At 37.4% G+C, this 24,086-nt stretch overlaps 1 protein-coding gene across 1 annotated transcript in view; it reads right to left on the reverse strand.

Moving 5' to 3' along the window:
- Window positions 1-24,086, reverse strand: part of LOC126090277 (zinc finger CCHC domain-containing protein 8 homolog) — a 56,083-nt gene that overhangs the window by 11,529 nt on the left and 20,468 nt on the right. Inside the window, exons 4-6 of the mRNA XM_049906974.1 lie at window positions 23,161-23,366; window positions 19,636-19,760; window positions 2,560-2,737 (exon numbers count right to left, since the gene is read on the reverse strand). Of these exons, the coding sequence (XP_049762931.1) occupies window positions 2,560-2,737; window positions 19,636-19,760; window positions 23,161-23,366 (509 nt within the window). The remainder of the gene's footprint in view (window positions 1-2,559; window positions 2,738-19,635; window positions 19,761-23,160; window positions 23,367-24,086) is intronic.

Here is a 24,086-nt window from a genome sequence, read left to right on the forward strand (position 1 = left end):
CAAAAGAGAATAGTAAGAGTGAGGACCAAGAACGAAGCACTCGGATTAAAAAGGGTGTAAGACAGGGATGTAGTCTTTCCCCCCTACTGTTCAATCTGTACATCAAAGAAGCAATGACAAAAAGAAAAGAAAAGTTCAAGAGTGGAATTATAATTCAAGGTGAAAGGATTTCAAAGGTACGATTCACTGATGACGTTGCTATCCCAAGTAAAAGTGAAGAAGAATTACATGATATGCTGAATGAAATGAACAATCTAATGAGTACAGAATATTGACAGAGTAAATTGAAGAAAGACAAAAGTAATGAGAAGTAGCAGAAATGAGAACAGTGAGAAACTTAACATCAGGATTGATGGTCATGAAGTAGATGAAGTTAAGGAATGCAGCAAAATAACCAATGATGGACGGAGCAAGGAGGAGATCAAAAGTAGACTAGCACTGGCAAAAAGGGTATTCCTGGCCACGAAAAGTCTACTAGTATCAAACATAGGCCTTAAATTGAGGAAGAAATTTCTGAGAATGTACGTCTGGGGTACAGCATTGTATAGTATTGAAACATGGACTGTGCAATAACCAGAAAAGAAGAGAATCAAAGCATTTGGGGTGTGGTGCTAAATGTGAATGTTGAAAATTACATCGACTGATAAGGTAAGCAATGAGAAGGTTCTGCGCAGAATCGGAGAGGAAAGGAATATGTTGAAAACACTGACAAGGAGAAGGGACAGCATGATATGACATCTGTTAAGACATCAGAGAATGACTTCCATGGTACTAGAGGGAGCTGTATAGGGCAAAATCTGTAGAGAAAGATATAGATTGGAAAACATCCAGCAAATAACTGAGGACGTAGGTAGCAACTGCTGCTCTGAGACAAGGAGGTTGGCACAGGAGAGGAATTTGAGGTGGGGTGTATCAAACCAGTCAGATGACTAATGACCCCTCCCCCCCCCCCCCCCCCCAAAAAAAAAAAAAAAAAAAAAAAAAAAAAAATTGAAAGTACCCTGCAGTGGCTGCTTCTGTTTGTTTAATGTATAACAATGTATGAATGAATGAGTTAGCAACACCACCCAGTGGATCAACAGAGTAAGCAACTCTGCAACAGTGGTGTGCTAATTATGGGGCAGGAACACGAGATGTTCTGTGCAGAAAGGGATGGAGAATACTTGAATACTTTGCGGGGCACTAATGTGCTTTTTGCCATTACTGGACACTGCACACTTGAGCTGTTCTCTCTCCTCACAACTGGCAACACTGGAGTATGAACCATGTAGTGACAGTGTGCGTGATTTTGATGCTTAAAAGATTATACGCTCAGTGTTTCCTTGATGTCATCCGTAATAAACACTACAATGGCTGAATAGTCACACAATACCTACACTTCTGTGAAAACCAACATTAAATGTTCTATGTAATCACTCAGTAAGGGGTATTTTGCATACTAACCTAACATTTCATCCCTACAAAATGGCCATTGTGCAAAAAATAAGAAGAAAGAAATTATGAACAGCGGCTAAATTTTGCCTGAGAAATGGAGGCCATATTTGAGAAAATGACATTTTGCTTATGAGTGATGAAGCTCTTTTCCATATGATTGGAATGGTAAATCAGCAGAACTGTCATTATTGGGCCAGTGAAAACCCAAATCTACTGCATGAGAAACCATTACATAGTCCCAAGGTGACTGTTTGGTTGCTGTGACAGGTACAGATGTTATTGGTCCATACTTTTTCCAAGATGAGAACGGGAACACTGTAACCGTAACCTCTGAACGATATAGAGGATGATCACTTAATTCTTCCTACCTAAATTACGAAGAAAATGTATTCCTATCCAGCGAGTCTGGTTTCAGCAGGATGGAGCTACAGCTCACATGCCAAGATTGACTATGGAAGCAATTAAGACTGTTTTTCGTGGTAGAGTTATTTCTCAGTTCGAGGACATTCATTGGCCGCCTCATTCCCCTGATCTATCTATGTGTGACTACTTTTTGCGGGGTTACCTCAAATCATGTGTGTACCTGCATAAACCATGTACACTTGAAGAACTAAAGGAAGCTGTTCGTGTGAAAATCGTCCACATAGACAGAGGCATGTTGCAGAGAGTTGAAGCAAACTTCCGAGAGCGCCTTGAGAAGAGCATTGCTGAAAATGGCCCGTCACCTGGGAGATGATGTTTTAATTTTGTTAAATGGCAACATTATCTGAGTGTTATTCTGTAATTAAAAATTTTTTAAAGCACTCCTAACGACGTATTGCTGATTTGAATACAGTTCATCCTGTATGCCTCACGCTGTACTAGATAAAAAGGGTGCCTTTCTCTCCCATTGTGTTGTTGTCCGGGGGGCCGCTCTGTGGGTCCCGCTGTGTTTTCCGTCACTTCAACCCCGCGACTGTTCTGGTCGCCGTTACAACAGCCACTTCTAACAAGTGGCAAGTATTTTCCATCAAAATAAATAATTATGCCATACTGTAAAAGTCTACATTCATGTGACATTTAACAAGAAATAACTGCAAAACAACATCAATAAGAGAAAAGTACTAAACAGGGTGATTATCTTACGTGAAACTTCTTCCACTTCCATGTCTGCTGGAGTTACAGTAACTTCCTTTGGCTCTGTTGCCACAGGTGTGATTTTCAGCTTTCTCTTTTTGTACGCAGGACTTGCCTGCAACTGTGACAGCATAGCTTCCTTACTTTGATGGAATGCCATCGGTGGAGAATTATAATGCTCGAACTCCTGCATGAAGAAAGATGCTATATGAACTAGCAATTAGGGGTACATATTAATGGAACTACAATTTTACGTATAAAGTTACTTGACAGTTATCAATGCCATTAGAATTAACAGCACATACAAACATTGCAATACAGTAAATAGACCGAGGATAAATTAGCAATATCAGCAGGCACCCACACATTATGCACTAAATCATAAGCAATGAGTTAAGGAGTCTGTAAGAATGGCAGACAAAAGCTGAGAAAATAAATATATGAGTAAACCTTCTCCCTCAGCCACAAGTATACACACGTTTATTCTCAGTGGTACAAAGTACTTTCAAAACTGCATTAAGTTACTCATAAAAATCTTCATTACAATAAGAAGTTTCCCTACACTCATTTGAGAAAATAAATTCTAATAGTGTTTGCAGACATGCTAATTTTCTGAATGATAGCAACTGGCCACACTGACTGAGAGGTTGGATTAAAAGATCCTTTTATTTTGTATTCATCAGCACTGCACAATTTCGGCTTTGTTGAATGGTGTTTTGGTAACCACCCTTCTGTATGTGCAATATTGAGCCCCTCGGTTAAAAATAATTTCTCGTAGATCTCGCTAACAAAAAAACTGTGCCGAGTACTTGGAAGAAAGCACAAGTCACATCTGTCTACAAGAAGGGTAGCAAATGCGATACACAAACTAGTGTCCAATATCCTTGACATCTATTTGTTATGGAATCCTAGAACATACTCTGAGCTCAAAAGTAATGAGGTATCTCCATATCAATGATCTGCTCCTCAAGATCCAAATTTTTGGTAAAATAAAGTCTCATGACATATTTATTGTTAAGCTGAATGCTGCAGTTTCGCAATAACAGTGTTCCTGCTCAAGATGAGAGACTGTACAAAGCAAGTTCAGTTGTTTCTTACCCGAGAGGGAAGTTCAGAACAGCACTCACTCCACCCAAAAAGTTGGTATTGACGGAAATCTCCAATTGTTTGAGGGTGCCTGAGTCAAACATTACACTGCATCTAAAAGATGTTGTTCTGGTATAAAAATATTTGTTCTGTGACTCTGTGAAATGGGATTTACACTTGACTTTTTAGTTTATACTGGAGAAAAGTGTGATATGGTAGTCAGTGAACATTATTTGGAAATTAGTGGCAATATTACGACAACAGTTTCAGGAACTTATTAGAGAGGAGGGCACACACTACATATTGACAACTGTTGCAGAAGTTCACCTCTCTTCACCACTTGCATGAAAAAGGAACAAATGAAGTATGCACAGGAAAGGTACACTACAACTTTAAGCTAATTTGCAAACAGGAGAGATGAAGTTTGGGTCACCAGACACTATGATGACATAAGCATGTTGATGACATGCCATACAATTGAAATGAAATCAGCTGGGTATATGGACTGCCAAACTAATACCAAAAAATTTAAGCCAAATTGTATGTTGGATTACAATGAGTCTATGTGTGCAGTCGACAAATAACACATGCTACTTGACTCAACAGAATGTATTGTGAAACAACGAAATGGTACAAAAAGCTCTTTTTCCATACCTTAAAAATGTGCATATTGAATTAACATGTTATTGACAAGGTTCATACCTGAAAGAATACTTCAATCACTGAATTACATCTCACAAGGGAAGGTACCCAGTGGTGTGATCGAGTTTTTAAATAATCTATACAGTGGTGTAGGTTAAGGTTCCAGGTATCATACCCTGCAGATGCTCTATAGTTTTAAAAAAGCAAACTTTAACAGACTGGTTGCACAGCATATAGTTTTAAAAAAAGCAAACTTTAACAGACTGGTTGCACAGCATATACCGTATTTACTCGAATCTAAGCCGCACTCGAATCTAAGCCGCACCTGAAAAATGAGACTCGAAATAAAGGAAAAAAAAAAATTTCCCGAATCTAAGCCGCACCTGAAATTTGAGACTCGAAATTCAAGGGGAGAGAAAAGTTTTAGGCCGCACCTCCAAATCGAAACAAAGTTGGTCCATTGTAATATGAGACACAATTTAGGTCGAATGAATGACGATACAGCTACAGTAGTTTGGTTCGAGTCGTAAGCTTAGCAGTTAAGCTTTACCACGTAGCCATTGCTATGCGTCAGGCGCTCCGTCCGTATTTATACGGGTACCCTTCCTTTTTCACGTGCTTCGTCTCGTTTGAATCGATTGCTTATTTTGCTTTGATCTGATAAGTGCCGTTTTCTTTGTTATAGGTGTTTGCGTCACTCTTAAGCTGAATATGCATTACTGCACTGTGTCATGCATTGTTTGTCGCATTCCGATAGTGCGTGTTTGTTTACGGCCTGTCGCGGTTCGCGGCATGGCTTGCTTTTGTGCGCGCTACCGCCGCGTACAATTAAAAAAAAAAAAAAAAAAAAAAGAGAGGAATCATCTCATTAGCGAAACAATGGCAAGAGACTGCTATTTGTTGTTACTTACACTGCTGCTTTCTTTGATAATGTTCAACAAGAATCAAATAATAGACTGCGTATGATAGAACATGTTCTGAACGAGAGTTAGGCGAAAAATTTTCTCTGTTTGAAAATCTTTGCGGCCGCTTCTTTATTACATCAAATTCTGCACAGAAATTAGAGTCATCTTAGATTTAAAAATCTAGTCACTTGCCGTGCTTCATTTCTGACTGTATCACTATTAGGCATAAGAATAATACGAATATAAACATGACACGATACGTATATTCTTCCGCGTTTGCTGTTGTCTCACTCTAGTTTCGTAGTTTATTAGACAGACAGGATTTAAATGAGATAGCAGCAAACATGAAAGAATACATGGCAAAATGTTTATATTCGTATTATTCTTATGGTGAAGAGAATACTGTATGTGATTCAAATTTCATAAGGTTCCTATTAGCAACCATCTCTTCTCACAGATAGGAAAAAATTCAGAACGTAGAGTTGGCCATATTGACAAACATCTCAAACAGTCTTGCCAGTCAGATTTTCGTAGTACACTGAAATTGTGCTACATTCGAAGATGAACAATACGGAATTTGTATTTACTTCGTTGGATAATGTATGAAAATGCAGTGGTCGAAACTCGCGGCGGAGAAAAAAGCTCGTCTTCCACTATTTTTTTTTTTAATTTATTTACTGACGCAGAGGTTTTGGCGCCAGTATTTATCTTTGTGTCTACAAAACATGCCTGCGTAGCGCTACATATATTAGACGGCAGAAGTTAGTTGTGGCAGCACGTACCAACATTTTTCATAACTTCCGCTTGCTTTGCACTCGATTCTAAGCCGCAGGCGGTTTTTTGGATTACGATAACCGGAAAAAAAGTGCGGCTTAGATTCGAGTAAATACGGTAGTTTTAAAAAAGCAAACTTTAACAGACTGGTTGCACAGCATAACATTTAAGGTCCAGGCTTCACATGCAAAGATTGTGGGTTCAAAGGTCGTCAGGCGGTTTGAAAATTTTTATTTTTAATCTTTTACTGAAATGCTGCTAGTCATTGCTTTTATTTAATTACTTGGGTTAAATGTAAAATCTCTATTTCTATTGCTTTGTCACATCATTTTAATCATCATATTAATTTTTTAATTTGCTCTCATTTTTCTTTCTATCATTATTTTCACACTTAGAATCTTTGTTCATGTAATTTTAATTACTGATATGTATTAACTTCAATTTAATTTCTTCTGTTTCATCATCCTATATTTTTGTACATATTACAGCATTCAGTGTTTCCATTCCTAATTTTCTTTTATTTATAATCCCTTCTTTCATTTAAATCTTCATCTGTGTTGATTTATCCATAGTGCAATAAGAATTTATGTTTTCAATGTTTGTATAATAATTACCATCCACAAAAATGTACGTCGTGTAAAGGAAAATTCCTTTTGACACCATTATACAGTCAACATAAAAATGAGCAATTGAAAAAGTTAATATATGTGATTAAAATGATGTGACAAAGGAATAGAAATAAAGAAAAATACACTTACAACTCAGATAACTAAATAAAAATAATTACCAAAGTTATTTGTGTCAACGTTTAAAAATAAAAAAGTTCAAAGCACCGACAAAATACAAACCCACAACCTTTCGCACGAGAGACCAGTTCCTTAACTGTTACACTGCGCAACCAGTCTTTTAAACATTGCTTTTCTTCAACCTGTAGAGCCTCACCTGAAATTCGGAAGTTTTTTTAGTCAATTACTCACAAACAAGGGCACACCAGCATGAATGGCTGCAGGTGGGACATTAACGTGCATCACCATACAGACTATTTTAAAAAGTCAATCTCACTGCTAGGGGGTGCTCTCCCTGTCAGTCTCCTTAGTGAGATTTTAAAGACATACCACCAAGAAAGGAAATCATCAGAAGGTCATCAAACACATGAAGAAAATTCATTGTGGCTTCAAGAAAGGCACTTACCAAGCATCATTGAATCATCAGTAAAACAATATGAATTTGTAAGAAAATGCCCCATATGCAGCAAGAACAAAAACTGATGGGAATCACATTACTGCTGTAAACAAACTGACGTGGAACTTTGTGTTACACCTCATTTCGAAATATATCACACAACACAAGAGAGAGAGAGAGAGAGAGAGAGAGAGAGAGAGAGAGAGAGAGATACTGACTTTCTGAAATTTGCTACTTTGTAATGTCATCTAGTTTTAGGAACTGCAACAGTGAAGAAAGTTCAAAGTACACTTTATTTTGAGAACTTATCAGTAGAATAAATATAGAAGAGCCTCCAACAATGATAACCCAGTGCAGCAGGCGCCGCAGTGCTCAGTCCAATATTGTGTCCAGCACAGCAGGCACTACCACATCAAGTGTTCCAGCTGTACACAGATGTCCACACTGTTACAGCAAACTCAGCAGTGAAAGGGTTAATGATTGCCATCCCAGCTCACTTATATCACTGATACTCACTTCCCTATTTTGCAATAACACAAAAAGATCCATCCGTCCTTTGAACTTTTTCAATGTCCTCCATCAATCCTATCTGTCAAGGAGCACATGTGATAAAAATTTAACTCTTCAAATTCACTCTCATATCCTCATAACTTACGATCTGTAAACCAAGTCTCAAGTGCTCAGCTCACTTGTGCTGAATTCGCAGTAGTCTGAAGACTTTCAAGCCCCAGCTCCCTATTGAGTTGGACCACAAAAAAGCAATACATTGTGGAGAAGAAGATTTTTTAGACCTACAGCAATTAAAATACTCAACAACATTCTGTAATCATGAAAATGTGGAAGTATACACACCAACAATCATTTTCAATCAGAGATATGACGTTCCTGGATATAATGTTAAAGTTTCGATCACCCCCCCTTCCCCCCCAAAAAAAGAAAAAGTAAAGTTACATCATCACTAATATTTTCTTTGTTTACAGACACATGTCTGAAGTCCTGGTATACACTGAAATCCCTGTAACACACCGCTACAGCAACTGAAGCTATATGTGGCAGCCCACTGATGAAGTGAAGATTCTGTTTTGGTTTCTCTAACTGTGGCATGAGGATTTCAGCATGCACCAGGATTGCAGACTGCAAATAAACAAGAAAAATTACATAACTATATTTTCTTGGAGTTATAATTACAACTTCTTGTTTACCGTGCCATGAAATCATTAAAAATCTAAACTATATGAACTACAATATTAGCTAGAAAACCTTAATTTCAGTATGGATCTGGTTAATGAACACTGGCTATCCCTCAATGAATAATGTGTACCATAAGGCTTCGTTAACAAAAAGTTGGAACTATGTAATGATATTATACATGTAAAATGATATTATACATGTAAATAATCTTCAAAGGAGAAAACACTGTGGCTGCAGAGTATTGTTTCTAAAACTAGAAACAAATGCTCTCTCTCTCTAATATCACCCTCCTAAGTACAATGAAGACTTCTATATAGAAACACTTGAGGAACTGGTAAAACTACTGATTATGAATAAAAATAAGTTACACAATTTAATGATGTTAATACAGATGTAAGGTTTAAAAGTAGAACTGTAAGCTATTTACTAAATATATTAAAGTCATTCAATTTTTACCATGTAAATGATAAACCCATCAGGCTAATGTCATGTTTCGATAACATTCAGTTACACAGAAGGCAAACTCTATTAAAGTAAGTATCTAAGATTGTGGTGGGCTGTGGCTCCAACAACTAGTAAATAATAAAATAAATAGCTTTACACTCAAGATGTAACATATTAAAAAACTATTATTAAAAATTAAATGCATAAAAAATCAGATTAAAATTAACAAAATGTAGCAAAAATATCAAACAAGATATGAATGCTAATGCGCCGTAATTTAATTATCAAAGGTGTTAAAGGAAACTTTTGATTAAACATATTCTACATATTACAAGAACCATTGTTAGAAGTAGCCTCCACCTAAAACTAAAATTCTATACAATAAATACACAGCAATTAAATAACACAAGAGCACTGACGCTCCTGTGGTTCAATAAATCACATCATGATAAATATACAGCTTGGAGGAAGACGTGAGCAAAGCAGAATGGTAACTATAAGCTGTAATGGAAGACAAGACAAGCTAAGACAAACAGGTACCCAAGTCAACAAATCTGTAACCAAATGGACCAACTCTAAAGCCACAGATTATTACAGTGTCTAACATTCTGTAATCAAATGAATAAAGAAATCATAATGTCATTAATAACTCTCCGAAATAAAGACATTAGACGAAGGTGTGAATCCAGAAGGATTAAAAATCTCAGTAATCAAACATGCTTATAAAACAGGAAACATAACCAAATAATTACTGACTCATTTCATTTATTCCAATAATATCTACAAGATAATTAAGTACTGTATGCAGCAAGAGCATAGCCAGAATTCTGAACATAATAACCTCCTCAGTTCTGTACAGTATGGGTTCTGACCTATCTTTGCCACTATCAAAGCTGTAGGCAGTAAAGCTGTGAGGACAGGTTGTGAGTTGTGTTTGGGTGGCTCAGTTGGTAGAACACTTGCCTGCAAAAGGCAAAGGCCCCGAGTTCATGTTCCGAATTGGCACACTGTTTTAATCCATTAGGAAATTTTGGTATCAGCACACACTCTGCTGCCACATGAAAAATTCATTCTGGAAACAACCTCCCAGGCCATGACTAAGCCATGTCTCTGAAATATCCTTTCTTCTACGAATGCTAGTCCTGTAAGACATGGAGGAGACCTTCTGTGAAGTCTGGAAAGTAGGAGACAATGTACTGGTGCAAGTAAAGCTGTGACAACAGGTCTTGAGTCATGCTTGGATAGCTCAGTTCATAGAGCACTTGCCCGCAAAAGGCAAAGGTCCCGGGTTTGAGTCCCAGTCCGACATACAGTTTTGATCTGCCAGGGAGTTTCAATACCAGTGCAAATTCTGCTGCAGAGTGAAAAATTCATTCTGATCAGATGACATTAAAGTACACACCCACTTAGTAGATTTCCGAAAATATGATCATGTTAAATTTATCACATTCATCTACAAGTGTTTAGTGCCGAGCAAGAGCCAACGATAGCATCATTGACCTGAACAGGATAGGTTAGAAAATTGATTAGAAATGGATTGGCACTACTGAAGGTGCGATAAAGCTTACTCTGCTTTGGCTATTTTGATGTAAACAATTATAATAGTAGGCTTCAGTTGTAGTTTCTCTGGCTACAGATAAATTTTAAAACTTAAGTAGGTGAGCACATCCAGAGAGTAGTCTAAGCACCAACGTGTGAACAAGTGTGCCCCATTTTCCAGTAGACGTCATACACTGATTTTAATCCTCTCACTGATGAAGACATGTTCTCTGCTTTCCATGCTGAGGGCAGCTTCTGTAATGGCTGAACCCGCTCGCCTGATGCTGGTGCCTATGCTATAGATGGCGTTCCAGCTGTTATGAGTAATTTTCATCCATTTTTTTGAGAACTATTAGGTGAAAAACTTCGATTTTTACACATCTTACAGTCTGGTACCTTCATTCGAAAAATAACTGTATTTCTTTCAACTATCCATCATACTCACTGCACTGCATCAAATTTAGTAAAACATTGCATGAAATTTTAAAGATTTTGCAGAGATACAAATGCATTGCGTAACTTCGTGTTATGGTTGATTTTTAGCTCATACATTGCAGTGAATGAGATGTAGATAAGATATCGAAATTTTATTTAAAATTGAGAGAAGAACGATATCTCATTTCATTCTTGAGTTATTGGGTTTTACATCTGATGGATGGTCGCACACAACACACCCTTTCATGTCCTTGCGCATCGCGAATCATATGGTCATAACAATCATCATCTCACGTACATGATTTAAGACATCGAAATGATAGCACACAATAAGGCACATACGCTGCATGATAAATAATTGAAACTTTTTTATTCACCAAGATATGGAAGTAACTTGTCCACAGCAATGGGAAGTCAGCAGCTCAGGATGCATACAGATGTCCATAGCAGACCCAAGCAGTGTATATATACACATCCACAGCACACAACAAGTCTTGAGAACATGTTTTTCCATAATGGGGACCAGAACTCCTGGTCTTCAAAACAGAAATAGACTCAAAGAGATTCACTGGACATGGATGACCTGAACTATGTTCTACTTTTCTTCAAAAGGCTGAAAACACGTTCACATTCTACATACTATGGGTTATGGTGAGAATAGAGAGCAGTACTCTACAAGTCCATCGGCTCCACAAATTCTTTATATTTGCGCCCAGCTGGAATCACTTGCAGCATCTTGATTTACAGCCAAATTGTCACCTACCTGAAGAGATGTGAACTGTCTCTGAAGCTCGTTTACCACTTCATATGTAATTTCATTCTCTTCCTTGCATAACATGATAGGCAACTTTTCCAATAAAAAATTAATGGAAGAAAACTGTTCCTCTTTAATTTTGTGTAACCTAGCAACTTGCGCATGCTTTAACACATCATCTTGAGTAGAAACTTGTTGATGTAGTCACAGGCAGGACAAAAGTAGTTTCTCACTGATGAAAAGACAAGGGATGTATCTGTATCCTGGAGATCATTCACTATGTTCGAAGTCTGAATGCCAATAACTAACCCATCATCACTTCTTTGATTTTGAATCAAGTTGTACTCAGAGTCAAGAAATGAGGAGCTTTTGATAATTTTGGGCTTAAGAAACTTGGTGAACAACTGCTTTAGCAAATCCAATAGAAGCTCTAATAAAAAGTGAACTTCTTGGGAAGAAGTCTGAAGGGCAACATTCAATTTGTCAAATACATGAACAAAGTGCAAAAGGCCTTGTTCAAGTTTGAAGACAGGAACATAAACAATTTATCTGCACATTTTGTAGCAGAAATCTTACTTTTTGGGATGAGTTGGTCACATCTGGAAGGATATGGTAGTCTTTTAGGGGCATGTGTAGTGGCAGACTCAAGAATTCTCATCTTCTGATAATCTTTAATCCACTTTGTGTTCAACTCTAGGTATTCTAAAAGATGTCAAGCTTGTAAAAATGTTTTGGGTTCATAGTATTACTTCCTCTTTGAAGAAAGAAAGCAGCAGATCCCACTGGCACAGTAGTCTAGCCAAACATCTGCCTAAAGGTAATAACCTAGTACATACGAGATGCATTCAAGTTCTAAGGCCTCCGATTTTTTTTCTAATTAACTACTCACCCGAAATCGATGGAACTGGCGTTACTTCTCGACATAATCACCCTGCAGACGTACACATTTTTCACAACGCTGATGCCATGATTCCATGGCAACGGCGAAGGCTTCTTTAGGAGTCTGTTTTGACCACTGGAAAATCACTGAGGCAATAGCAGCACGGCTGGTGAATGTGCAGCCACGGAGAGTGTCTTTCATTGTTGGAAAAAGCCAAAAGTCACTAGGAGCCAGGTCAGGTGAGTAGGGAGCATGAGGAATCACTTCAAAGTTGTTATCATGAAGAAACTGTTGCGTAACGTTAGCTCGATTTGCGGGTGCGTTGTCTTGGTGAAACAGCACACGCGCAGCCCTTCCCGGACGTTTTTGTTGCAGTGCAGGAAGGAATTTGTTCTTCAAAACATTTTCATTTTCATAGGATGCACCTGTTACCGTAGTGCCCTTTGGAACGCAGTGGGTAAGCATTACGCCCTCGCTGTCCCAGAACATGGGCACCATCATTTTTTCAGCACTGGCGGTTACCCGAAATTTTTTTGGTGGCGGTGAATCTGTGCTTCCATTGAGCTGACTGGCGCTTTGTTTCTGGATTGAAAAATGGCATCCACGTCTCATCCATTGTCACAACCGACGAAAAGAAAGTCCCATTCATGCTGTCGTTGCGCGTCAACATTGCTTGGCAACATGCCACACGGGCAGCCATGTGGTCGTCCATCAGCATTCGTGGCACCCACCTGGATGACACTTCTCGCATTTTCAGGTCGTCATGCAGGATTGTGTGCACAGAACCCACAGAAATGCCAACTCTGGAGGTGATCTGTTCAACAGTCATTCGGCGATCCCCCAAAACAATTCTCTCCACTTTCTCGATCATGTCGTCAGACCGGCTTGTGCGAGCCCGAGGTTGTTTTGGTTTGTTGTCACACGATGTTCTGCCTTCATTAAACTGTCGCACCCACGAACGCACTTTCGACACATCCATAACTCCATCACCACATGTCTCCTTCAACTGTCCATGAATTTCAATTGGTTTCAAACCACGCAAATTCAGAAAACGAATGATTGCACGCTGTTCAAATAAGGAAAACGTCGTCATTTTAAGTATTTAAAACAGTTCTCATTCTCGCCGCTGGCGGTAAAATTCCATCTGCCGTACGGTGCTGCCATCTCTGGGACGTATTGACAATAAACGCGGCTTCATTTTAAAACAATGCGCATGTTTCTATCTCTTTCCAGTCCGGAGAAAAAAAATCGGAGGCCTTAGAACTTGAATGCACCTCGTACATGCTTCAGAATTTTCTTTGTCTGTGCAAGTTCTGAGATTTCTGAAAGTATTCTTTCTTTTAACACTCTTCACTAAGAAATAAAATATGTCAACAAGGATCTCATCCACTTTAAGTGGTAACCTTCCAGCACCTTTTTCAGCTGTAACCTTCCAGCACCTTTTTCAGCTGCTAGATTAATCAGGTGACAAATGCAACCTTTGATGGCAATACATGGTTGAATTCCCTTCAAAACTGCTGAAACCCCATTTTTGTGTCCTATCATAACAGGAGCATTGTTGGAGCAGAAAGCGACACAGTGTTCAGTTGGTATGTTGTGGTAATTCAGCTCTGATAACATTAGGTTACTTATGTTTCACCCTGTTGAGTTCCCAACTAACACTGGTATGGCTAGCACAGTGCTCACTACTTTTTCTTGCACAATATCACAGAATGTAACTACAACAGCAGGATACAATTTGGCATTTGTATCATTGCTCCCACCCGTTGCCAAAGAAAATCGTCTATTCTGAAGGCACTTGATAACTTCAGATGGTGCATTTTTTGCCATTTTATTTACAATGCATGTCGTTTTCATGTGACCACAGCTATATTTCTTTGCAACTTCTGATGTGGGAAACATCATCTTAAATAAAGCAAATACGGAAGTGGTATGATTATTGAATGTCAATGTTTCAAATTTTTGTCTGCAAAGTTGTAAGATAACACCACCCATCCATGAAATTTTAAAACGCTGCGATTTCTGTAAAATCTCCAGATAAAATGTGAAAGTTGGCAGGTTTGTAAACGGTAATCTTCTCCATGTCTATTCATAAGAATAACTAACAGATGACAGTAAAAGAAGCAAAGCAACATATTAGGAAATGTTTGGCTACAATAATCTGAAGAAGAATCGCAGTAGAGGATATTAATAAATTTGGCTAGCATACATTTGTGCACTGAGTGTAAAGACAATGACAACATTCAGTTACTGCCTTCCAAGAATGGAACAGCTAACATTGTAGGAACTTGAAAACAAAAATGTCAACAGAAAGTCACAAAATTGAAGACTACATTGGAGTTCTGTAACCTTGGTCGTCTAGCAGGTAGGGCACAAAATTCCAGTCCTGGAAGCCTCGGGTTCAATAACAGCTAGGAATGAGGCTTTTTCATCTTTCCAGTCCCTCCAGGATGACCTCAAGCCAACTCAGCCCACTGTAAAATGAGTACTGGGGATCTTCCACAGGAGTAAAAGGCAGCCACTGTGATGGGCCTGCCACACCCACTCAATTCTCACGCAGTGACGAAGAATGTCTGCACTTTACCTACTGACGGGCAAATAGCCTGGTCAAAAGCTTGCACCACAGACGTTACTTTTACACTTACCTTTATACTTTGGGTATATGCATATTGATTGCCTGTAATGTGGGCAATAAACTCAAAAGGCAAGAAAACTAAAACTTTCAGACTTTAAATCCAAATCCTAAGGCACCTGGAATGTATTAAACTGAATGGAAATGAGTTAATATTATCATCAGCCAATCAAATCACCATCAATAGTTTTACAATCTATAGGATACAGCAGTGAAGTCTAGGATTTAACCCAGGACATTGGTACCAAGTCTGCTGATCCAGAAACATACACCACTACCAGTCCTACCCTTGATAGACAAATAATTATGAATAAAATTTCTTGACCACCCAGATTTGAAGGATGAAGAAAAATTAGGATTTAATGTACTGTTCAGAGTGAGGTTGATTGATACATTGCACTAATTTGAATTCAACAGAAATCAGAAATGAAATGAGGTGGACTTTTCACAGAAATTGTCCTGGCATTTACTGCAAGCAATTTGGGAAACCCACATAAAATCTAAATCTAGATGGTCAGATGTGTACAATAACCATACATCTCGTACAGTAAATGAGGTACATTACCCAAGACAAACTTGTTACCTCAAAGATAAGCATTACTGCATTAATGATTTCAGTTAAAATGCCAAGCTAAGTACGTACTTATATCTCTACAATTACTTTAATTCACTGCAAAAGTGGCACCTTAAAACTGCAAACCACAAACAACAATCTGAGCAAAAGCAAAGAAATTTTGACATTCTAGCAAAGTGGTCTTAAATATCCTCTCCAGGTTGTTCTTCATTGGTGGATGAGTAAGACACACACGTATACTGTTTATTTCTCTAATGCATTCAGTTTTTCTAGAAAAAAAGTGCCGAGGAGGAAGAGGTGAACAACAACAAGATGAAAATACGAACAGAGATTTCGTGTTTTAAAACAACATACAGGATTTGTCCGAGTACTGGGACTGCAAAAACAAAAAGAAATTTATCCGAGATATACAAAGAGTTAATATTCTTCCAAAATGAATTTTTTGCTTAATAGACAACTGACTGTTTTTATGATCTTTGTATGCATCCTGAAAGCTGGCAACAAGTGTGTTCTCAGCTATCCCATGAAAGCTATTTGGATGGCCCGAATCTTTTAAAACCAACTTCGTGACTGGCCTTATGGGTGAAATTCTGTGTGTGGCAGATTGTTTGCATTCCACTACCGTATTTACTCGAATCTAAGCCGCACTCAAATCTAAGCCGCACCTGAAAAATGAGACTCGAAATCAAGGAAAAAAATTTTCCCGAATCTTAAGCCGCGCCTGAAATTTGAGACTCGAAATTCAAGGGGAGAGAAAAGTTTTAGGCTGCACCTCCAAATCGAAACAAAGTTGGTCCATTGTAATATGAGACACAATTTAGGTAGAATGAATGACGATACAGCTACAGTAGTTTGGTTCGAGACGTAAGCTTAGCAGTTAGGCTTTACCATGTGTCAGGCGCTCCGTCCATATTTATATGGGTACCCTTCTTTTTTCACGTGCTTTGTCTGGTTTGAATTGATTGCTTATTTTTCTTTGATCTGATAAGTGTCATTCTCTTTGTTGTAGGTGTTTACGTCACTCTAAGCTGAAGATACATTACTGTACTGTGTCATGCATTGTTTGTCGCTGCTATTTGTTGTTACTTACATTGCTGCTTTCTTTGATAATGATCAACAAGAACCAAATAATAGACTGCTTATGATAGAAGATGTTCTGAATGAGTGTTTAGCGAAAATTTTTCTCTGTTTGAAAATCACTGCAGACGCCTCTTTAGTACATTAAATTCTGCACAGAAATTAGAGTCATCTTAGATTTAAAAATCTAGTCAATTGCTGTGCTTCATTTCTGACTGTATCGCTATTACGCATAAGAATAATAAGAATATAAACATGACATGATATGTATATTCTTCTGCGTTTGCTGTTGTCTCACTCTAGTTTCATAGTTTATTAGGCAGACAGAATTTAAATGAGATAGCAGCAAACACGAAAGAATACTTGGCAAAATGTTTATATTCATATTATTCTTATGGTGAAGAGAATGCTGCATGTGATTCACAATTCATAAAAGTTCCTATTAGCAACCATCTCGTCTCGCAGGTAGGAAAAAATTCACACTGTAGAGTTGGCCATATTGACAAACATCCCTAACAGTCTTGCCAGTCGGATTTTTGTAGTACATTGAAACGCTGCAACATTCGAAGATGAACAATACGTAATTTGTATTTACTTCCATGGATAATGTATGAAAATGCAGTGGTCGAAACTCGGGGCGGAGGAAAAAAAGCTCGTCTTCCACTTTTTTTTTTTAATTTATTTACTGACGCAGAGATTTTGGTGCCAGGATTTATCTTTGTGCCTGCAAAGCATGCCTGTGTAGCGCTACATATATTCGACGGCAGAAGTTAGTTGTGGCGGCACCTACCAACATTTTTCAGAACTTCCGCTTACTTTGCACTCGATTCTAAGCCGCAGGTGGTTTTTTGGATTACAAAAACCGGAAAAAAAGTGCGGCTTAGATTCGAGTAAATACGGTATATTCAAAGATATTAAATATCCATCTTGGATCAATGACATAAATCAGCAGGACTCGATTTGGCCATTAAATATTGAAATCACTCTAATAATTCCTAGAATGGGGTTAAATCTTCAGTACTCATGCTTACTGAGCACATTCGGTATGAACACAAAAGGGGTACATAGAGTGTCATTACCAGCAGATGTGCTATTTTCAATATTTCCTCATTAACTACTTAAACATTTCTGATTTAAGGCATTATGATCTTACTTTTTTCCACCAATGACAAAGTGCTTTGCTCTTTTATGCAATTTATTGTCAAAGGAATGAATTGCTGACATCATATTAAATTTCATGAAGCCACACTGAAAAGTGCCAAATTGTGGTAAAGTTCATAATCATAGTTGTTTAATGAAATATTTCCATAAAAACTTTCATTTCCTATATCATCCCCATAGGAGTTGAGTTTGAGAAACACTGAAATATGTTTCTTTTTTTTTTAATTTTATTTGTAATCAAGAAGTCAAATACCAATTTTCACAGCTTTGGCTTCAAAAATGCTTGCATAATGAAATATTTCCATAAAAATAGTTTAATTTACATTTAAAATAATAGGGTGTCTAATCCTAGTTTATTATTTAAGTTTCACAATTCATAAAAAGAACCAGAATGAGATTCTGGTTCCGAGTTCGAGTCTCGGTCAGGCACACAGTTTTAATCTGCCAGGAAATTTGATAAAAAGAACGTCACCCCCATAGGGGTTAAAGTTCCAAAAATGCTAAAACATATATTTCATTATTTGTGACCGAATTTGATTATTTTTGAAAATGTGGTTTTGGCTGGGCAATGATAGTCAGTCAGGAATGACACACACACACACACACACACACACACACACACACACACACACACAATGAAGTACATGTTTCAGCAATTTTGGAATTTAACCCCTATGGCAATGAACATTTTAATGGAAATACTTCATCATGAAAGCTTTTTTGAAGCTAAAGATGTGAAAATTCGTATTTCACTTCTTGATTACAAATAAAATTTTAAAAAAAGCTTCAGTGTTTTTGGAAATTCAACCACTAAGTGGATGAAATAGGGAATGAAAAAATATTTTTGAAGCTAAAGACACGAAAATATGTATTTGGCTTCTCTACTAGAAATAAAAAATTCACATTCCACTGTTTTCACAAATTCAACCCCTTAGGGGTTGAAATACGGGGTGAAATGTTTTATGAAATGACTTTCATTGTGAAAACATTTTTAAAGCTAAATCTTTGAAAACTGAATATTTGGCTTCTTGGTTAGAACCGAAAAAAAATGTTGCACTATGTTTGGAAATTCATCCCCTATGGGCATGACACAGGGCCAGACTGATTCATTAGCTCAGCATCGCCCAGCCCAAATCACTAAGGAAAGAAACTTGAAATTTGGAGAAGGGGTGGATCTTGTAGTGTAGGCATCGTTTAAGAAGGGATTATTCAAAATTCCAAAAAGGGGGTGAAATAGGGGATGAAAGGCTGTTTGAATATTTATATGACAATTCTGAAGCCAGAACTATGGAAACTGGTATTTGGTTTCTCAGTCAGAAATAAAAACATACGTGTTGCAGCATATTTTCGAAATTCAATCACCAAGGGAATAAAATAGTGAGTGGAAGTATTTTGAAAATAAACCATCATTAAACAATCACTACAGTATTTTTAAAGCTAGATTTATGAAAATTGGTATTTCGCTTCTCAGTTATATATAAAGAAATATGTTTAGGGGATGAATGTTCCTATGGAAATATTATCGCAAGAACACAAAGGATATGATTAACAAAAACCTTTGACTCCAGTTACCAAGACTCACTTTTTGGTCAAATGTATATTCAGAAGAGACCATGCCTCTATGGCCTTAGTGTGAAAAGTTCAGGTGTTACAATTCGTGAACAACATAAAAATTCGATTAAAATAAAAACTCTGTGCAGACCATACAGTCTATGCGAGCAAGCAGCTGGTGCTAAGCTAGTTTCTAATTACACGAAATAACTCCAAACTTGCTACAAAAAATATTAATTCTGTCACTACAGAACTTACATCAATAATATCTGGACTGCAGGGTACATTGAAACCAGGATAACTGATGATTTTTTTCATGTCATACGTATCTTTTGATCCCTTAGAAACAATTTCTCCATCCTCATCTTCAGGATCAGCAACTTCTAAACAATCAAATAGTTTAATATCAATTATCCTTCTATGACTGAGTTAATTCTAATAATCAGTGGACAATGATCTTGGAATTTCAGTAAAACAGCCTGTCAGAATTGCCAAATGTATAAAGCCTTTAAAGTGAGAGGAGAGCAACAACAAAATAAAACTACAAATCTTAATGGTAAAAATATATATATATATATATTTAAACAGCTAACATACGAATAGTTATGAAAACAGCCTCAATGTTATAGCCATCTGATATAAATATTAATACATTAACAATACATCAGACAATGATTAACATCAAATTACAAACAATAAAAATAAATGTCCTACGAGTCTCAGTATGGATCTAGCCTTGTTTCAATGGTTTGTGTTTTGATGTGACTGCTCAAGTAATCAAACACCTTGCTAATTAGCCTTATGAGGTCAAGAGGACCCATAGCAACGCTTCCAACCACAGAAAATTCAAGCTGGTCTCTGGGAACTGAACTCAGGATAGTCAGTCGACTACACAGGTTGTATACGTAGACAAGGGGAAAAAAAATCCCAATTAAAAATACACTTTTTCCGTGTTAAGTGACGGTATATTTTCCCTCGGGACTCTAAAACTTATCAATCCTATGAATGGTTGAGTTTTATACACCGGCGTAGAACTTTCCGGCATTTTAAAAAGAGAGAGAGAGAGAGAGAGAGAGAGAGAGAGAGAGAGAGAGAGAGCTGCATATTTTCATATTACAAAACAATAAATTCACATTCTATCCAACACAGCACATTAGTTTCCAAAGCATTGAAATTGATTTTGTTGATGTGCCATTGTAGGCTAATCATAGCTCATGTCACCTGATCTCACAAGCCGATGACAGCAGATATTCAGAACTTATGCCACACGATGTGGTCAGTCAATAGTAACATCACTGTTAAGTATCGCAAACACAAATACGAAAAGTTTATTGTTTAAATTAATACACTTAGTGTACACATAGTATACATATAATATTGGTGATTTTGTGTGTGTGTTACACTTTAAGACACATCACAGAAATGTGCTGGTAAAATTTTAAATAATGAATAAATGTCTGGTCTTCTGGGCTTGAAATTCTTCTAAGCAGCTGGTCCTCAAAGTGTTAAGTTTTAAATGAGAGTCAAACGCTCTGTGACTTATGAAATTCATCCAACATTCTCACACATAACGTAATTCATCTTGCGTAAAACTAAATTTACTTTGATACTAACACTTCTTGAACCAACATTCGTAATAGTTCCCCGCAACCTGTTAGAAACAGATTCGTTTCAACAGCTGCCAGAGAGCATCAGAAAACAGGCATCACTGTGCATACGCAGCTACCATGTACTTACATTATGTCTTAAAGAAACAGGAAATTAGTGGCTACTCCAAGAGCATCAGAATTTGCTAAACAATACTAAAATGCATAATTCGGCTTAAAGTGCACATTCGTATGTCGAGATTCACAAGGAAGTAGGCCCCAACCTGATACTAATCTTTTCAGTGTGGTTTTTGGGACATAAAATTTCTTGGTGTACCACAACTATGTTAGGTTCTTTATTATGGCATAATACCATACATGCCAGAAGGTGAAAATATGCACTTGCAATTCAGCGAACAGTTGAAACTAGCTAACAGTTTGGACTGAAACACTTCATTTCAAATAAATTGACTGTCTTTAGCAAGCCGACAAAAATAACTTCATTGTTCTGCAAGGTACTTTATGCTTGACAGCCAAAAACATGGAAATAAAATAAAATCAGGAAACAAACTAATAAAAATTATAGCCTTCTGTAATTATGTGAATGCTTCTGTAATTATGTGAATGTATTTTAATTCACTTGATAGCTCCCAGCCACAGAAATACATTTTGTTTTCATTTGATGAAGAAGAAACAGCAAAATCAGTAACAGACACACTTCAAGTAGCCAGAGGCAGGAGAAGGTACTGCTCATATGCGACTCGACTACGCATGCGAGTGAACCTGCTGGCAAGTGCTTAAATGAACCTAATGCAAACCGAGGCCAATGAGAAAGAAAGGCTGCAGCACTTACGTCACAAAGGTAGGCCTGAGCTAGCTAGCCAGCTCGCTCGCTCAGCTCAGCAGACAAACTACGTTTTTATGCCTGTTAACTCTTAACTAGACTTGTACGTACAAATGAAAATAGCATCTTCTGCTAGAATCCGCCATTATGGAGTCTTACTGTTATTAGTCCTACGATGATAGGAAGTCCACAGGGCTACAATTTGTTATGGCTGTACTGGGGTACAATAAAATTAAAATCATGCCAAAATGATTATCAATTGCATAAGGCATCATTTCTTGAACGAGATGAGGATTGTTAAGCAGAAGAGATAAATGCTATGAACAAGCTGTAATTCCATTTATGTCAAGTATTGCTCTTCAATTAAATTTTGTTGTAGCACTGTTAATCAGTAGGACTTAATAATAGCAGATTCCAGTAGCAGATGCAATTCTTAATATGTACACACCCAGCTGTAAATTAACAGGTTTAGAAAAGCATTTTATCTGCTGAGCTGGGCAACTGGGTGAGCAAGTTCAGGCCTACCTTCATGACGTACGCACCACGGCCTAACTTTCTCTTGGGCCTTGATGCAAACAATTGTGATGTCACGTTCGTCGTACGCAATTTGTTGTTATGAAATATTTCACAGTCTTCGTCCTAAAGCCTTTGACACATTTTGCTGTTGACAGATGTTAGAATGTCAGTTCTTACCAGACAAAATTACAAAAAGTTAAGTGAAAACTAGAACACTGAAAAATTCCTGAAATTCTGAAAAATTCTTGGCTTTTTCCCAGTTTTCACCCAAATGAAAAAAATCCCTGGTTTTTCCCAGATTTCCTGGGGAGTATACACCCTGCCACAGGACCATGTGACAGGACCACAAAGACAATATACTACATCACTAATATACCCATTCACATGTATGATATTACATTTATTCTTAAATGATCAGCATACGAAATGTAGCTGAGGGTGCATAGTGTACCAGTATAATCTAATTCCTTCATGGATAGCCCATTTCCACAGCGATGAATGAGCCAAAATTGCTAGAATTTTATCACTGTTTTCACCGACGTAATATGTTCAAATTATTAAGTTATCCATCCACTTCTCCTGGAAGTGGTTTCCTGGACATTTAACACTTTTTTATGAACACCGCTGACTGAGCAAACGCATAACGAACTGTGCAATAAAACTACTAGTGGTATTCTTAAACAAAGGATCAAAATTACCAAAGTATGTGACTATCATAAAACTAAGCTCATTTTTGCCAGTATCTAATCCCACTTAATATCACATCTTTACTCTTATTCAGTGCTTCTATCAAACAAACAGCAAACATATTTCTCAAATCATAACCTAATGGAATACCTTGTCCTTCTGAATCAAATAATGAAATCCCGGAATGTGATATCCTTGCCTCTTCCATCCACCCTGGTGGATAGCCCAGTCGCCTCATACGATATATATGACGGGGGAGCTGATGTTTTGATAAACCTAATGCTTTCCGCAAACTGCGACTTATTTCTCCTGGTCGGAAACGGGCAAACCTTTGCTCTTCATCCATATGATAACGGCTGAAATCACAAAGATACAGAATTACATATATTTAACACCAGTAACAAACAACACTATCCACAATTTATTTAATATAATAAACCCATAATTAACATTATACAGTGATCTACATCTATGTGTGTATTCCACAAGCCATTGTACAGTGCATGCAGAGGGTACCACATGCCACTACTAGTCCTTTCCTTGCCTGTTCCACTTACAAATAGAACTACAGAAAACTGGATGTCTATGTCTATGTCTCTGTAAGAGCTTAATTTCTCTTATCTTATCTTCATGCTCCTTACAGGAAACATACATAGCAGCAGTAGAATCATTTTGCAGTCAGCTGCAAATGCTGGTTCTCTCAACTTCTGCCACAGTGCCTTGTGAATAGTGTGTCAGAATAATTCCATGTCAATTCAACACAGAAAAGTAACATTTTCAACCCACCACCTTGATTTCAAATCTGGTGCATTCAGTGATCCAGTTACGATGAGGAAAGCTACTAATTTGCCAGGGTATATGACAACTGTGAAGAGTTACACGTCTGCAAAGTTTGGAAATTGTGTGAAATTTGCATGTACCTGTCTCAATACAAATGATTATAATTCTGGTTTTAATACAAATACAGCATTGAAACTTTACCACGTTGTTAATGTTCACCAGATCTGATGCAAGAAGACAGAATGATCTTCTAATTGATGCCACTATATCCACTCTTGTGAGAATTTCACCTCTTG

Source organism: Schistocerca cancellata, chromosome 1 (genome assembly GCF_023864275.1).
Source record: "Schistocerca cancellata isolate TAMUIC-IGC-003103 chromosome 1, iqSchCanc2.1, whole genome shotgun sequence".
Lineage (NCBI taxonomy): Eukaryota > Metazoa > Arthropoda > Insecta > Orthoptera > Acrididae > Schistocerca > Schistocerca cancellata.